At 42.3% G+C, this 18,631-nt stretch overlaps 1 protein-coding gene across 1 annotated transcript in view; it reads right to left on the bottom strand.

Moving 5' to 3' along the window:
* The window catches only part of DENND2B (DENN domain containing 2B), a gene marked incomplete at both ends in the record, with an annotated part of 65,888 nt that extends 52,852 nt beyond the window's left edge, over positions 1-13,036 (bottom strand). Inside the window, 2 exons of the mRNA XM_010175208.1 lie at positions 7,879-8,015; positions 11,819-13,036. Coding sequence (XP_010173510.1) covers positions 7,879-8,015; positions 11,819-13,036 — 1,355 coding nt within the window. The remainder of the gene's footprint in view (positions 1-7,878; positions 8,016-11,818) is intronic.
* Positions 13,037-18,631: the final 5,595 nt, after the last annotated feature.

Genomic DNA, 18,631 nt, shown 5'->3' with positions numbered 1-18,631 from the left:
GCTGATCATCAATAGGATCAGACAGCTAGAGCATTTGGCTTTTCTTTGACAGGCCCATATGGATACTGCTTGATTTAATGTGCTCTGGCTGCCATTACCCTACAGTGTCTATTATTAAAATTGCCACTATCACACTTCCCAAAAACTCACACGCTTTTTAGACTGTGAGAGGCAGACTGGGGGCGTGGAAGAAAACAGGAACATACGTTTCCTTGATCACTGCCTGCACCATCATTTTGTATCAATCCTAGCTCTGTCTTTGAGTAACAACTATCCAGAGACCTCCTGGTAAAGGTCTGACTAAGAACGCAAAATATTTTCAAAGCAGCAACTAGCACAGTACAGCTGGCAGAAGTGCAGCCTCTTCAAGTTCACTTCAGCTTCGCAGCAGCTCAGCAATTCCAGTTTCTCCCAGATTTGTACAAGCATTTTGATGTGAGATGATAAAATGACAGACAATAACGCAACACAAAAGCATGACAGGTGATAACGTGGCATGTGATGATGGAATTTTACTGGAAAGATCAGCTTGCTGTCATTTTAACCTTTTTCCACATTTACTGGAAGAACTTTGCAAATGTTCTAATTTGAAAGCAATGTCAAGCTGGAACATCTTCCACCTGGACCTCAGTCATCATTTCTGCAGCTCTTGGCACACACAGTGGAGGATTCAGTAAAACAGCTAAATCATCCCAGTTGTTACATGACATGCACTATGTCCAACTCACATCAGAACTCAAAACTAATTGGTTTAGGAGAGATGAGGTGCCTTACCAGGAGGGACAGAGGGAGTGGCATGCTGTTCCAAACTCCACAGGGAAGGTTAAGCCACCAACATTCTTTACACACTGAGGATCTGGCTTGTAGGTCCACACCGGCCTATATTAACTGCTCAGGCACCCACCTGGGTTAGGCTGCCCTGACACTACACTTGCTGATTTGAGACATATTGCTCTTATGAGTTCTGACACATTGGGAAATAGCTCAGAGACTTCAGATTCCTCTGTTCTCATCTCTCTGGAAGAGATTGTACTTACCCAAGTACAAGTAAAACAACAACAACCTGGCCCTCACTAATTTCAAGGAGAGATGGTTACATGAAAAGAAGGATATTTTGCTTCCTGACTGATTATCTGAAACCTGTATACAAGACTTAAGTGGATATGATTTTACTTAAAAAAAAAAAATCAACAACAACAACAAAACTTTTCTAGGCCTGGTACCAATCTGACAGATTTGGGGCTTTATAATGATTTATTTTTCACTCAACTCTGACTGCAAAGGAGGCCCATGCAGACTTAGAACTAGTTGTCCTGTTATAGTGCAGAAGTAATCAAGCTGATTCTCCCTAAACTGAACCGAGATACTTCAGAGGAAAACAGCTAAAAAATTGTGTATAACTACACTATTTAACTTTTCCATCATCTTGGGTGTCAGCAGTAACAAGGTTCAATTATATACCTCCAGAAGCACTGAGACTAAGTTGCCATCATCAGACTAACTCCTCCTAAAATACAAAAAATATTTGTCAAGAGAAGTATCCAGCTATTGAAAAAGCTCAAAATCTCCTAAATGTGACACTGAACAGGTCTGGAGAACCGAAGGATGCATAAGAAACCCTTGCCAGGAGGGCCAGCTACCCCTGGGACCATGGATTACAAGATGTTCCCAACAGGAGTCTCCCAGCAAGAACCCATTCAGAAATTCATCTTACTTTTAGAGAAAGCACTGCAACATTTCTTGGGGCATTGCTTTACTTTCTAGACTGCTTCAGCTCTAGCTGTCAAAGCAGACACAGTAGCTGTCAGCAGCTGCTTCTCCTTCAGCTGTCTCAGTTCTGCTCTTTGCCTCCTTTTCTCATTTTTCCCCCCTCCGGACAGATTTCCCACACAATTTAACTATCACCTTTATTTAAAGCCAATCTGAAACAATCTGATTCTGCTGACTGACAGCTTCACAGACTCCAGAATAGCATTCTGACTGGCTTCATCAACATAAATATAACCAGATAAGGGCCCGAACCCAAGCTTTGTCTCTGAGCATTTATTTCTAAGCTGGGAAGTCCGTTCACCCATCAAGAATGTGTGACTGACTCTAGCTAGTATCCTCAATGGACCACGGAGAAACTGTGATGTGGAGATAGGGAGAAATTAGAAGATGGAACTGAGTCCCAAGGCAAGCTTTCAAGCTAGCCTGTACCACCACAGACAATATCAAAACCCCAGATCCAAAGGTTTGTACTCTTTTAGAACCAGAATTCAGCTGCAGAATCTCAGCTTTAAAATAAAAATATTTCAACTTTTAACTTTGTATAACAACTGTGGCATTGCCTGGAGGAAAGATTTTTTTAATGAGAATTTGTGCCAGTTGCCTGAACTTTTGACTGTGCTCTAGCTTAGGTTGTTTGTCCCTCCTTAACAGCTAATTCATCTGCCCAAGTTCACATTCCAGCTGCTGGAGTCTCCTCCAGAAGAGCATTTCTTCAGCCAGTGGGTATTTGATGGACTCCATCTTCCAGAGTATATCCTAAAGTGTCATTTGAAAAAGCACCTGCATTTAATGAACAAAGGAGCCCCACACTGCTGACTCTATCAACCTCAGGGTTAAAGGAGAGACGCATTTTGGCATGAATACCTATCGTGACTTTGGCATGCTTCCTAACTTCTGGCAGAAACCAGCCCTGGCTATACGTAACTGGCATACACTGGTGTCCCCACACGCTGTGTTCCTAGGGATTCTGCTGCCAGGGAAACCCCAAAACTTCCCCCGAGTAGTAGCAGACACTTATGTTCCTCCTCACAAGAATCTGAGGGAGAGGACTACACTAAAAGACTATTTCAGCCCTGGAGCAGTTCTGGTAGATCTATGCACTGGGAAAAGGCCTTGCAGGAGCCTGTCAGCCGACACAGAGGAAGGACTAATGTCACCCCAAACTGCTGGGCACATGCCGATGCATGTGGCCAAGCTGGACAGAGCATGGGTTTGTCCGCTGCAGCCCAGCACGGTGAGCACTCAAAAGAGCTCTGGCCACAAAGTCAAGCCAGTCTTGTCTCTAAGAAAAGTACAGCCTAATCCCAGCTGGGAACTCTAAAAGAGGCTAATTCATTAGCGTTGTCTTTCATGTTAATTAACAGAGTTCTCAGACCATTTGGACCATTGCAATTTACTGAGCAAGCAGCAGTCTTGCATGTGAGCCACTCAGACAAAATAGGAACCTTACTAGGGCAAGACCTCTCTACACTAATACATGTAGCTGAAATAAACCCATTTTTATACAAATTGCTCTTCTTCTTGCACCAGTAAGATACTAAACCCATTAGAAGATGAGTAGTCTGATACTCATACACCTGGGCTCTGTACTCACATAGTCCACTTATGACTTCAAAATCAGCAGAGAAGCAAGAAACCCTCTTAGTCACAGATCTTCAGGGAGGAAAAGCATTTTAATCACTTTCATTCTTCTTGGGGAAAAAAATGTGTTTTAAATGACAGCCAGGCAGCTGTAAGAGCAAATGGCTCTTGCTTGAACAGGGCAGATGGAGTTGTGCGACATCACGTTAAACGCTCTCAATCTATGATGCAATATGCAGAACCTGCTGAGCAGTGTGTCTCCTACACATCTATGTAGTGTTCTCTTAGAGGAAATCTCCATCTATTCTAGCGTGTCCAGCACTCTGAGGAGTTACAGAGTAAGAAGTCTTGTCAAAGATTTCTTCCACTATATTTAATTTCTGAATTGTGCGTGCAATATCTTTTACAAACACAAACTATAATTTACATGGTTTTACTAGATGTTCTCATGTTAATCTTAACATTATGCCCTTAGCCTTGCCTTCACTTTATGCATTGAGCTTTTTTGGGTGATGATAACAAGCGCTTTCTTCTAGATGTCAGGCGAAAAACGCCTCAGAGACACCAGAGGTTAAATATCAATATTCAACTCAACTGCATTTAGGGGAACAGACTAGAAAACTGAAACCGTATGGTACAGATGACAGGAAATACTGTTGTCCACAAACACAGCAGAAGCAACTGTCTCAGACATCCCCTAATACTATGATAGTTTCCTGAATTCTCACAAAGCCAAGCATGGTTTCCCCAACTGGATTCATAAAGCCGCATCAATTTTGGTCTGATTAAAGACTCATTCAAAACCACAAGAAGCAAAACAATGTTAAGTTTACTATGATTGCCACATTCCTGCGAACGCTAGTACAGAAGATGAATGAAGTCCACATGGTTCCTTGCACATGGAATACAGCTCTGATTGATATTAGGAATGTCCACCCCTTTATACAACTGCTTCTTGATTAATGCAGAATGGATCATTATGATCCTATCCAGTATCTGCCTTGAACTTAAATGCAGCTATTTCATCTATTAAAGTGTACAAAAGTATTACAAAATTAAACAAAGTGTCTGGTTCATTATGTCACTGGATTTCAAAGCACAATCATTTTTTGGTTTAATGTACATTAAAACTTTTTTTTTCTTTTTTTTTTTAAAGTCAGCTCTCAAAATGACATAAACTAGCCATAGCAGTTCATCAGTGTCCTGGTCATTAAAGAAGGAAGCAGCATGAGGGCACCAGGAGAATGACAAAGGTTTAGTGTGCATGTGCATCAAATGATGAGGTCATGTAGTAACCTCAAAACCAATGACCCTTATCCTAGCACTTATGTGCTTAGAAGCTGTATTTTGACCATTGCACTAGTCAGAGTGAGAGCACTCAGTACCCCAACACAGTATCTTGTAGATATCTAACATTAAATATGCTTTTTAGAAGATGACCTGTGATAGATAATTCACAACTTATCCACAGCCCTTCTCTGCTTTCCAGTGACACAGAAACGTCCTGGTGAGGGTCACTAGGCTGTGGGACACAGTGACAGACAGGAGAGCTGGGCTGCTGTCCCAGGGTCCTCAGCAAGCTGAAGGAATGGCTTGACAGGAACTTTGGAAACTTTAGGAAAGATGAATATGGTCCGACACATAGGTCAGAATAACCCTGTGACAGTACATGCCAGGACTGACTGCCTAGGGAGCAACTCTGCAAAAAAAGCTCTTGGGGTCCCAGTGGGCAACAAACTGAACACAAGGCAGCAACGAGTGCCTGTGGCAAGGAAGGTCAACCACACCTTGGCCTGCATTAGCAAGAGTGGGGCCAACAAGTCATGGGAAGTAGTAATTCCCCTTTATTTGGCTCTTGCAAGGCTGAATCTGGAGTAATCACAGTACCAGAGAGACATCAACAGACTGGAGATAGTCTAAAGCAAGGCTACTAAGATGGTTGGGGGCTGGATCATACAACATAAGAAAAGGCTGAGAGAACTGGGACTGTTTAGTCTAGAGAATTCTGGTGCAGGGGACCTAACTGCTGTCTTCCACTGTCTAGAAGGGGTTATGGAAAAGACAGAGCCAGGTGCTTCTTGGAGGTGCACGGTGAAAAGATAAAAGACAATGATCACAAACAGCAACAAGGAGAATTCTGACTGGATAGAAAGAAAAATTCCTTCACAGTGATATCAAGAAAAAATTCTTCACAGTGGAGGTTAAGCAGTGGAGCAAGCTGCACAGAAAGGCAGTGGAACCACCCTCTTAAGATATTTTGGAAACTCAACCAGACGTAGCCCTGAGCAACCTGGTCTAACTTTGAAACTAGCCCTGCTCTGAGCAGAGGTTGGACCAGCTGACTCCAAAGTCCCTTCCAACTTGTTGTTTTGGGGTTTTTTTTATTATTATTCTGTCTCTCAGTAGAGCGATTAGAGCATTGTTCAAGATTTACAGACCTTTTTCCTTGCTCTAACACTTACTTGCATTATAAGTTTTAATTCTACAGGGGGTGGGGTGCGAGGGAGCACATTACTACAGTGACAATGTTTTAACTACCTACAAGCTTTTAGGGAGACAGGAGATTCAACCAGGTAAAGACAAAAAACCCACCACCGCCTTTAGGGCAAGTGTTTGCAAAGAAAATTCAAAGCAGCAGTGACAGAGTCCTTTATGGCTTTGAGCAGATGTAAATCTATAAAATAAACTCACTCTTACAGACACCTGGTCTGCATGAGTACAAAAGTGCTACTTAGAGACTGAGATCTAGCACTACTGGTATAAATTATGCAGATGTGATACACAAAACTATGATAGTTTCTTTAAAAGCCAAAGATCAAACTACTTTAGCTTGTCTTTAATCACACTTGACAGTTTATAAGAATTATACTGATTTGGTATTCCCCCCACACTCCCTGTATTGAATGAAGTGCTTTGGAAAGAGGTTGTTAAAAAGCAGTACAAAACAATGAAGTTCTGTGTTTGTCCACAGATCTGAAATTTTGCATTCTCTTCCCACTGCCTTGCCAAAATGCCCAAATTATAATCTGCAGGGAGCTGGTTTATAGTTCCCATGAGCTGGAAGAGCCCATTATGATTTTTTTTACTGAACTCAAGATTTCTTCTCATTTGAAGAAAGCTTCTTAACAGTTCTCCACATTTTATTTTTATATTTAACAAACTAAAGCAAGGAAAAGAAGCATTACCACCTAACATCTGGCAGCACATTGACAGGTCCTGAGCAAAGATAAACCCTGCAATTAATGCACAATACATTTTCAAGCGTGAATTGCATAGTGGTCTGACTGTTCATGGAGAAGACTGATGATCATATAAGGAGGCTCTCCACAGAAAATAACTTCTTAGTATCTACGTAAGCTCTCATTTTTATTAACAGACACTGAACAGCAGCATTTTTTTGTGTTCTGAAAGCATTTTTTTACTGGCATAGAGGGAAAGTACAGCTGAAAATGGAAAGAGCAAATTCCTGTTTTCACTGAGGCTGACAAGCCAGAGACAGAATTTGGGTACAAGGACAAAGAGCCTTCAAGCTGCAATTTGTGGCCACTGTTCCTTGCTGTATCAACTGATATGACCAAGAAGAGTTTTGTTCTGTCACCTCTGTTTGCCCTTCAGACGTTTGTAAGCAGCATTAGAGTGACTCTGGCCCTGTTTTTACCAGACTAAACAAGCCCAGCTTGTCAGTGTCTCTTCAGAGGACATGTGCTCTAGGGCCCCTGACTATCTTGGTAGCCTTCCAGTTTTCAATAGATAAAGATTCATTGTCCAAAGTAAAATGAAGTACCCTGTGTATCTGCTGTAATAATACAACACTGAAAGAGTTAAAAACAGTGCAGATATTCATCACTTGTGTGGAAAATCTGTGCTCTGAAGGGCCGCCCAATTTTCGGTAATTATAACAACTTTTTGATGTTAAAAGAATGTATGCATACGCCATACATTTCCTTCTAAGACCAAAAGAAGCATGTTTTTCTTGTGAAGCTTAATCAAAACAGTGTTTTTGTTGCGCGTTCCTAATGACTCTATAGCTGAAGGAAAATAATTTTTCTTTAGCCAGCAACTGGGACTGAGGGGAGACCAGGAACGGTGCTACAAAAAACTGCCTGGGGGCAGTTCACACAGGAGTCCTGAAAAGCTCAGGCTGACCACACAAGGCCTGTGAGGTTAATCTTGCCATTGGATAGTTCTGTAAACATTCTCTCAAGTTCAGTTCTTTACATTTTTACACCACTCAAGGCTTCAAGGCAAGACCTTGATAAAAAGAATGATTTGGTTCTTGAAAAGCATGGCAAAAAGCTGACTAGTTTGCTTCCAATACCACTCGAAGTCCAAAGGAATCAAGACCTCCTGCGTGCAAACTGAGAGTTATGTTTGCACTGATACATTAAACCCATTTACTCTCCATTTAATCTCTCTTTACTGACAGCACAGAATATTCCTGCACAGGGCATGTGTTCAACAATATATGGTCTGACCACAACTGCTGAACAACCCACTGTGAGCCCGTGTACTGCAGCAGGTTCTTACCTACAATGTCTTCATAGGCGTTTTCTTCTAAAGTGCTCTTGGATCCAAATTTATGCTGGCTCTCAGTCCCATTTTCAGTTGGGGAGGGAGGGTACAGGGACTGCAGACTTGATGCATCCTCAAACTCAAAGGATTTTCTAAAGTTTAAAACAGTAAGTAATTAGTGACTAGAATGCAAAATGACTTAAACACTTAGTTGAGCATCGTTTGCTAAGAAATATATATAAAACAACAACAATAAAGGTACACATTGTGCTTTAAAGACTGATTTTTAAAGGACATCAAGTCCCATACTCACAGCATTCCTTAGCAGAGCAATCTATGACACTTTTATGAGGTTAAAAGTATTGTTATCCCCGTTATGCAGACAGAGAGAAAATACCAAGAAAGTATGTGATATTTTTCAAGGGTTACAGAGCAAATTAGCAGCGCAGTCCTCAGATTAGAAATTACTTTGCTCTTGCCAGGGGCCCCGGAAACATGTGGCCATCTCTCCTCAAGAAAAAGACATTTCTCTGGAAAGCGTTCCTCCACTGGTTGCTCTGGGAGACACAGCCCTTAGTTTGAAAACACTCACATCTCTTGAACCTCCAGATATGTTCCCACATAAAGGTCAGTGTACAAATGCCAAAGGCAGACTCGTGTGAAAGTCAGCCATTTCCCTTGCGCACCCTGCATCGAGCACTGGCAGCAAAGGAGAAAGCATGGAGGAAACTGAGGCTCTGGAGTAGATGACAACCCAGGCTGATAGCTGGGGGCCTGAAGGTTCAGGCTTTCTAGCAGGAAGGTGAGGGGCACCTGGGACAGATTAACCCACAAAACTTGTCTCCTGCCTAGGCACCTGAAGGAGAGGCAATTCACCGCCTCTCACCACACCTGTCCCAGTGCTGCCCAGCAGCTCCAGGTGAAGAGGAGCCCAAGCCCTCTCCATTCTCCAGTTTGTCCAGCACTTGTTCTCTGAGGCGACACCTACAGTGAAGTTGGGAGGTGCACGGTTTGCATTGCCAGCTGTGTGAAATGGTATGAAAATCTGGCTCAGAAGTGTAAGTTCTGTAAGACTTGCAGAGGCTGTGCTGATTCCTGTGCTTCATTCTTTGATACCCAAATTAGATTAACACTGAGTCATCCTGCCATCAGCCCCCTTTCCTCTTCTCCCCAGCTGGAGTGAAACACACTGACAGCATATCCTTATGGCAGTGGCTGAACCCCATGAGACATACCTCAGCCTGTTAACTGGCTCAAGAGGATCCGTACAGGCAACACAGTGACTATTGCACAGACACTGGGTTTGACAAGAGCATTTCCTATTTGTCTGCTGGGGCAGACTTATGGGCCTGGGCCAGGCTCAGGAGCCCCCTCTCTCTCCTTTCTGAATAGTCAGGTCCCTGTTATGCACATCAGGATAGTGGCAGAAACAAGCTGAGGATTTCAGATCCAGACATCTACTCCTCCGCACCTGCTGGCAGCTATAAAAGATGCTTAGGCACTGAAAACATCACTGTGCATGAAATCAGACTTTCTAAAGTAGTTAAATATCCAAATCTCACAGATTTCAAGGAAACACTCTGATGCGGTGACACTGCATAGGACTACAGGAACGGTTTTGTGGGTGATCACTCAGCTGTGATCCATGTGTCCTGAGCCTGTGCTGTGTCTGTGCCAGAGGATCTCCAACCAACAGGGAATGACCAGCTCACACTGATCTACAGTGCAGGAGCTACCGTGGGCACCACGTCCTCTGAATACAGACTGGCTCTATGCTAGCAGGCAAATATGAGAGACTTGCTCCATTTTATTATAATGTTGAATCAGCCACCACAAAGACAGAAGAATAAATATCCACAGTCCATTCTCATGACATTCCAGTGAGTGCAAACCACACGTATGCTCAACCCTGAACACAAAGCTACAAGCTGTAGACATAATTAATTGTGTCTGTTCTCAAAAAGAGAACAGTTTAGAAACTGAGATTTCAATAACTTATTAACAAAATACTGTCATTCTTGGATGACTGGTGTGGTCTCAAGTGCTTTGTAAATGCTAAATTCTTCTTACTGTAACTAAAGGAAGGACAGTAGCAAAGACAAAGATTTTATAAAGGATTTCCACCCAGTCAGCAAACCTGTGATTTCAGAAAGTTGATTTAAACTTACTTAGATCATCATTAAGCAGAGGTAAGTCCAGAGAAATCACTAAATTACAGTAGGGTAAAGCTGTTATGGGCACATGGAAACCTACTCTGTACAATGTCAAACCGAGTTGCAAGAATCATCAGGTACACATGCCATCACTGTAAATCCACTAATCACAATTAAATTGATAAATACTGCCTTTTTTTGGGTGGAGAGCTCATACCTACTAGCCCCACCCAGGACTGAGGCTCCATTGCTGAACCCTGCTGTTGTCTAACTCTGCTATGACAGGGGACTGAACCTGCAGAACAGCAGGTGCAAGCATGAATTGTACCTCTTCTTGAAAGAGGTTTCAAAACTTCATCTCACAAACTCATTTTACCGAAGTATTGTGGTTCTCAGATGACTTGTATGGTCTCACACTCTGTGTGTGTACGCTGAGACTGACTTTGATCACACAGGTCACACAGTGATTCTGTGCAAAAGTAATCTCCTGCTATTCATTCCTCTCCACCACCCAGCTCGCAGACCATTTTACCACTTGCCTCTTAATTTTCCAATAAAGGCTAACAGTTACAGCAGAACATTCAAAAATTATTGAGTTCTGCACATTGGAAATGCTGAACAAAATGAGATCAGCTTTATTTCACAAATTCTTGTTAAAATATAGATTTAATTCCTTTGAGATTACTGCCAGAACTCAAAGATAAGCACTGCTAATCAGAGCTTGGCTTTCCACATTTCCACTCCCCCACACACCTTTCTCGGAGAAACAACGCACATCAGCAGAGCTGTTTGATCCATTTCAGAAGCAGGTGTCTCTTGAAAGTAAAGTTTTAACAGAATCTGAAGGCTCCTCTTCTTTTCCTGCCTCAGTGTACTTCAGGTCAGGTTGTGCTGACATAAACTGCTAATTAATTGAGCCAACGTCAAGCACCAGATACTGAATTGAGAGTGTGCATTCAAGATGCTGTTTGGCAGTTACCTGCAAAGCTCATCACTAAATACCAAGAGTGTGTGTGTATCATACACGTGCACAGATAGGTGAACTTGTTAGAAGTGCTGTACTTTGAATGCTTAACAGCTATGCCTACAATTTTCTAAGCGGTGAGCAGAATGAGTTGTATCATTTCCAAAAAGTCAAGAGGAATAATGTAGTTAAAACAAGCCAAGCTCCACAGACTGCTGGGGAAACATAGCTGTATACTCTGCTTATCATTAACTCAGGAAGGATATAAAGGCCTTTCTTTGCTAAAATATGTTTTTCTCAGCATGAATCCTTTACAGCTATTGATAGTAACTCAGGACAACATTTCTAGACATGGAATTAAGTAAAATCATCAACATTGCATAAAACTGACACAACTGCTGTGGTAACAAGCTTTGGAAACACAAACCCAAAACCCCTGAAGGTATGTTTTGCAGTGAACAGGCAGACAGGACTATGAAAGATGACCTATGGTCCCACTAAAAGAGGATAATGAAATTGTGCTCCTTTAAAAATCTCAAGTAAGGCCTTATGTGCCAAAATGAGCAAGATAATCTTTAGCACACATGATCTAGAGCCTTTTCCAGGGAACGAGGAATGCAGATTGGAGAACTCCTTAATTGTAGCCATGTAAATGTATTGTACCAGTGCATCCCATCAGCGCAGTCCAGAGGAAAAAGTATTCATCTTGCACACAATTCCTAGCATTTATCAGGTCAAAAGTATTGCATTAGATGGAGAATTTAAATATTTTTACTAAAAAAATACAGTACATTTATTTATTTGAAGATTTAGCACAAGACATTTCCTTGAATTTTACCTATTCTGGGATTTTCTGTGAAAGCGGGACTCTTTCTTCTGCCTTCTAGTCACAGGGGGTGCAGGGGTGGATGGGAGGGGAGGAGGAGCAGCAGGTGTAGGAGATGGAGGTAGGCCATTGCTTGGTTTACTTTTGTGGTTTTTATCTGCTTCATATTCAAAGGTGCGTTTGGGCTTGGGGACAGGATTCACCGCAGTGTTAGCTGGGCTTTCGAGGAGCAGTTTGGGGCCAGCCGAGTTTGCAGTAACTCCCTGCTTTGTCTTACTGCTTTTCTCAGCCTCAGTAGGTGTTTCTGGTTCACTCCCCAAAATAACACTCCCTCCTTTGCTATCAGCTGGGGTTTCACTCAGTCCCTCCACAGTACTCAAATTCACAGATTTTTTCCTCCCTTTGTCAACACTGTAACAGCTACTTGGTAACTGGGGGAGGCCTCTGCCAGGCTGCTCTTTCAGTGCCTGCTCAATCTTCTGTATTCTGTTGAGCACAGCAGAGGACTCTTTCCTCACAGTGCCCTTGAGGAAAGCAGCAGAAGGAGGCTCGCTCCTGCCTGGTCGCTTTTCAAACCGATGGCAGGAATCCCTGTCCAGCAGTTCCTCCTCCTCCGTTTCCGGGTAAGAGCACTCAGAAAACGTTCTGCTCATTCTTCTGAGCCCTTTGAAATCAAATGTCTTCTCGCTGCAGGGAGAGGTGAGCACGCTGGGGCAGCTCTCACTGCCCGACCTCTCCCCAGCATCCCTCTTGTCCACACATGCACTCATCCTGGGGGACAGCTCCCGGCGGCACTCCCATTCTGTGATCTTCTGCCTGATGTCCAGCGCCTGGGAGCGGACACTCGCCCGGCTGAGGGAGAGGTTCCTCAAGTTGGTGGCAGTACCCAAGGACAGAGTGCTCCGGGCAAGCAGATGGCTCCCTATCGTGTCCCCATCTTGAGCCTCCTTTTGACTCTCCTTTTGGTCCTCAGCCTTGAATACAGACAGCCTTTTATCCAAAGCGCCCACACTGATGGCTTTGAGAGGGTGGCTTGGTGAGTCAGTGTCCGATGGGCTCGTGGAGGTGCTTTGCAGCGTAGATGTGCGGCTGCTCCAGTCCTTGAGGCGCAGTCTGGAGTTAGATACTTTGGTGAGTCGAGTAGAGTGGCAAGAGTCCTCACTATCACTGAGAGGGTAGGCTGGGCTTCTTCGCGGGGACAAAAGAGGCGGTGGAGAGACTGACTGACACCTAGAAGCAGAAAGAAATAAAAAATCAAGTCCTTGGGGAAACCAGAGTTATTTGCCAAATTTCTTCTGGCTGCAGGTAAAGCAGAGGATGTATGCACGCTGCAAAACTACCCCAAAGCATCACTAAGACACTAAATACCATTCAGCCAGGGAGTCGAGGGCGGGGGGCAGCAATTAATGATGTCGGTGATGAGCTGATGAGCAAGGCATTCAGCACGTCCAAAGCCAGTTTTCTCACCACTGTCTGACCCCCAGCTTTTCCAAGTCTCCCGAGTTCAAAGACAGCTGAGATTTCCATAGCAAACCATTGCCTTGAAGGCACCTACCACCTCCAACAGAATAGCTGGCCTCCCAGATTAAAGATACCCTCTGCAGGAAAAGGGGATTGTCAGGGAGAAGATTCTCACTGCAACAAAAATGGGAGACTGACCAACAAGAAGCCCAGTTTACTCACTGGTTGCAGTGAGCAAACCAATTTAAAAAGCTGACAGTGTTTCATTTGTAACTCCTAAAGCAAAGTACCTCTGTGGTCAGCCACTGCAGTATTTTAGCCACAGCATTTCAACTGCCAAATATATACAGTGAACTTAAAAAAAAAATAAAAAATAAAAATAAAAAAGGCAAAAGGAAGGGCTGCTTTGTCTTTAGTCTGATGTTGTGGCCAACATCTTCCATTCTCCCTATCAAAGAGAACAAAAGGAATTTCTTATCAAAAGAACATTATAGACTGAAAAAAACCATATTAATCTGCCCACAGTATGTGCTGAAGAATATAAACTATACAGAAAGGTCTTGGTGTTACCCTGGAAAAAACCCTCAGAAGATATTTTTGCCATCGTTTGCAAAATCAGCCATTGTTATTGAGGTTTTGTACATAGTTGCAAGGACTTAAGAACAAAAAGACAAAAGGAAATTAAACAACACATTAATCATTTGGCTCATCACTGATGAGCCAGCAATAAGAAAATTAAGCCAAAAACCATGTAAAAAACCCATTTTTACTGCTTTGCCATAATACATACAAACCATAGCAGAATAATTGTGACTCCTTTGACATTTTGCCCTAGCAACCTCTCTGTTCCAAACAGTACAGAAAGAGGAGGAATGACACTATGAATACTGTGGACAAGTTGTTTTTTTATAAACCATCCTGTACAAATAAAAGCAAATGGAAGAACTATTTGATGAAAATAAATCATGGGAGCAAACGTCTGTGCTATAACAAAGGGATAAAAGATTCAGAAAACCCCTGTGGCTGTAAGGTTTTCTCCCCGACAGCCAGCCGATACCTACAGGCACAGGTGCGAAGTTCTGTGCATTTATCTGAAAGTCCAGAGCAACATGGCAATTTCTGAAAGATTTTCTTTGACACAGGAGATACTTTCTTCTCCTTCAAACACACCTCCAAACAGATTATTAGATTTCATCCCAGTTTCCTACAGCGGATACTTTGCAAGCAAAGCTCAGAAGCATCACAAAAGAAGAAAGTTCTGGTCAGAAAAGGACAATGACCAAATTATCACAAAAGGGAACTTATGTCCTTTCAGAGTCCTGCCATAATCAAGCCTTTCTGGCACAGAAGTTGCATTGCTTGGTGACTTCTGTTTCTTCATCATTGAAAAATAAAGAAAAAACAGATCTCAAGCCAAAGAAAGTGGCAAGTACTCCACCAACAATTGCTTACATCTTCTTTATTTCAAGACAGAAAGGGTGCATGTCAGAATATATTTTTCACCCCAGAATTTAAATTTCCTGCTGTTCTACAGAGATTCAGACAGATGTCTTAAGAGGTCTCAGAAGATGAAAGGCGGGTAACGTGTGATGAGTGTTTTTGGCTGGTTGTTGCAGCATGGAGTTTGTAGTGAATTGTCTAGAATTACCTTGGCCTACATACCTTTAGAGTGCCTGAAGATGCAACTGAAATCAGCCTCCTCAGACTTGGTGGGGTGCCCTGATTCTTCATTATTCCTGTCTGTCCTGTCTCAATCTCTTCAGTTTTACACCACAAGGTCAAAATTTTATATTATGCTTAACACTGCTTTAGCTTAGATTTGAGATCATGTTCTCCTAATTCCTCTGTGTTGTGCAGGCCTGCTCCAGAGCTTCCTCCAGAGTTTCTCTCAGTGGAACAAGTATCACCTGCTGGAAGTCTATTTCACATATCAAAACTACAGCCTCCACTGCAGCCTTTGAAGCCATGTGTTGGCTAAATCCACTGTCAGGATTCAGAGATCGCCAGATATCTCTAGGGGATAGGGACAGGCCCTGCAAAGAGGCCATGCAGAATGCTTTAGCACATTAAAACTTATGTATTAGATTCTAAATGATAATCTGTATTGACAAAAGCAAGGATAAAATACAAAATTACTAAAGTCAGTAATGGGACAGCAGAGGTGAAGGACATGCTGACAATCCTCTCTCTGCCTTTGATTGACTATATAGAAAATACTGTAGGCATAGTCCCTTGTCCCCTTTATACTCTAAGGGATACCTTTTCAGTTGTTTCATTGTGGGGGGTTGGAACTAGATGATCTTTAAGGTCCCTTCCAATCCTAACCATTCTATGATTCTATGATTCATTGTCAGGAAAAGGTTTGTTGACTCATCAGGAGAGGAGGAAAAGGGGAAAAGCATGATTTGCATAACATGCAGAAGTTGCACAATGCTTCTTCTTAGATATATGAGCCATTCTTTTAAAGCACAGGTCCCCAGTAAGATAACTGCCCTTAAGGCTCAATCGTGAAACCCCTGAATTCAGTTACAAAATTCCCCCTTACTTCCACTGTGCAAGGCTGGGGCTGCAGAGCAGCAGGCCCTCCAGAGGTGTATGCTGTTAAGTACTTCGGATGCCACAGTTAAGAAGAATATTCTGGGTTACATTGCATTATACTGTTAACTCAAGTAATCCAGATAGGAGCTACAGGACTAATTCAACAAGAAAGAGCAGCAAAGGTTTGTCTGTATGGCTTCAGGTGTGCATTCTCTAAAGGACAGTGGCAAGTAACAAAATGGAAAAAAAACAAGTCAAAAGCTGATCAGTGGATAATAAAATGGTCTTTCCCCAAGAACCCTACTTCCATTAGAAGAATATTCTCTTCAAAGCACAACAAGTCCCCCAAGACTTTAGAAGCAGTATTATTGGATAGAGATGAATAATTAAATAACTTGAAATCTTCCATACAAAGATTGTACAGCAAAACATTTTTATTGATGTTTTCTACATACACAATGATACATGCAGCACCTTACAAAGCATATCATTACATACACCTTCAAAATATTACGTATAAACAGCATAAATAAAAATTATGGAGTCAAATTTAGATTTCTTAAAAAGCTCACTTGAACAACACCTTCTTTCTGGGCAATGATATTTCTTTGAGAATTTCACTAATCACATTGCAATAAATTGCTCTGATTGCCTCTCTGATAAGAGCATTCTTCCAACACGCAGCCTTAGGTGTGTAGTGCTCAAACCACTAGCAAGCCAGCAGTGAACTGCAGTCTCAAAGGCAAATCACCTGCCAAGCAGCCCACAGTGTCTTATAAACAGGTCACAGACCTTGAAACTACCTTCCTGATGGGACTAGTTGCCGCACAGTGCAGAGAGCAAACAGAATGTGTCTAGACCATGCTTAGCTTTGCTGTTGTGAGCTGTTCCCTGAGAAGGCAACAGAATTACCTGCAGTAGGAGAAAACTGATAATATCATAGAACAGTTTGGGTTGGAATGAACCTTTAAATACCATGTAGTCCAACTCCCCTGCCATGGGAAGGCAATGAGCCTGACCTTCTGATCGAGTTGAGCAGGTGCACAGCTCCTGTCTGCTTCCATTGCGAAACACTAACTCCAGAAAAGAGGAGAAGGGAATGGCAGACAGGGTGCACGGCTTCCCAAGACAGCTTTCAACAAGAGGAAGCAGCCAGAATGGTGGACAAAGAGCAACATCTTTCAGAAGTCAGAGTAAGATGGATAATAAAAATGTACATTTATTGAAGAGCTTCCATCCATGATCCACACACTGTTTATAAACACTAATAACAATATTAAGTTGCATTTCAGACCAGGGGTTAAAGATGACTGGAGGGTGGTTAAGTGACTTGCCTTGACAGAGTTACAGGGCTCCTCACTCCCACTGCCCTGCTCTGACCTCTGAGCTAAGCAGCTCGGACTTCCCAGCACTGGTTTAGTTCTCCTGAAGCATCAGGAGTGACTCCACAGATCATCCTGTGCTGAGGAAAGACACGTTGGCAGAGGCTGCTCAGTGATCTTTCAGTTTTGCAAGTCCCATCTACGCTGCTTAAACCAACACGTACAGAATAATGAGGCAGTTTTTAACTCTCTAAGCCAGGGAATTTCCCACTTCAACTTGCTCATGCTCAGGAGCCCGTTTACTGAACAAAAAAGAGCAAGAAACATGTTGACAAAAAGGTACTGGGTCTTTCCAGGCTCCTTTTGATGAGATTCCTGTAATTTCACAGTAACACTGAGGTTTGATGAGCTCACACAAAGTCACACAGCGTTCTTTTTATCCCTCAGGACTTTCTGCCCCTTTTGCTAGGAAAATATCACTTTCTTAGTATTTTATTTAGGTTTTCTGCCTATCCTTGATGTTTCTCAGGGCACTGTGCTATTTCATCAGGACAACCTAACCTGTTTCAAAGCAATGATAATAATGTCAGAATCAGTTGTGATGCTAAGCATATTGGAGTAGATTTGGCCAGCCACACAAGACTAGAGACTTTTTGTTGCTCTAGTCAATATTTACAGAGATCTGAAACAAAAGCAACAAAAATTTCTCCTTGCAAGAGCAGCAAAACTCATTTTTAATACAGACACTAAAGCTGCCCTGATTTCAGGTAATTGAGGATGTAACTACAAAATTCTCCAGAAATTTGGAAGAGAGAACGCTAGGAAATGCTCAGCTACCAACTTTCAAATTATTTCATACAAGACTACAAATTAATAACATTTTATGACTAATGATGATCTTCATTTCTTTAAATAAAAAACTTCTCTCAAGCAAAAGATTGCACAAAAGTGATCACTTGAAGCACTAATTCAGATACCCATTGTTCACACTCCATTGGAAAGAATAGTAAAGCCCACCCCTTTCTGGCGTCTTGTTAGTCTGTTTGGCTACTGAGCAAACAAAATGGGTGCATTCAGACTTCAGGGTGAAAAACTGAAACTATCTTTATAACTGAATGTTGAAAAACCTCTAATCCTGGCAATTTTATTGTGTGCCGAGATGAGCTTATCTATGTCCAGATCTTAAACCAATAAAAGCCTCCAAAGAGTTGAAAGGCAAGTGAAATAAGAAAATCACAGAACAAAATATAACTTAATGGATTCTTGGATTTTCAAACGGGTATTTTTCTCCCATGCAAGTGTAACTTCCCACTACGTTAAAAAGTTGTACTTGGATTTTTTTATTCAGACTAAAAATGGATTGCATTATGGGTTCAGACCTGACTTCTACCCATAATTCAGGATGCAGAAACAAAAACGAGGATGCACATTTTTTGACCTGAGCAAGAGGCAGGATAATATCCACTCGAAAGCAGAACCTTGTATGGTCAAACTGTAACAGAGT

Source organism: Antrostomus carolinensis, unplaced genomic scaffold, assembly GCF_000700745.2.
Source record: "Antrostomus carolinensis isolate BGI_N321 unplaced genomic scaffold, ASM70074v2 scaffold919, whole genome shotgun sequence".
NCBI lineage: Eukaryota > Metazoa > Chordata > Aves > Caprimulgiformes > Caprimulgidae > Antrostomus > Antrostomus carolinensis.
The sequence above is the reverse complement of the archived record's forward strand: the minus strand, read 5'-3'. Positions and strand labels throughout refer to the sequence as shown.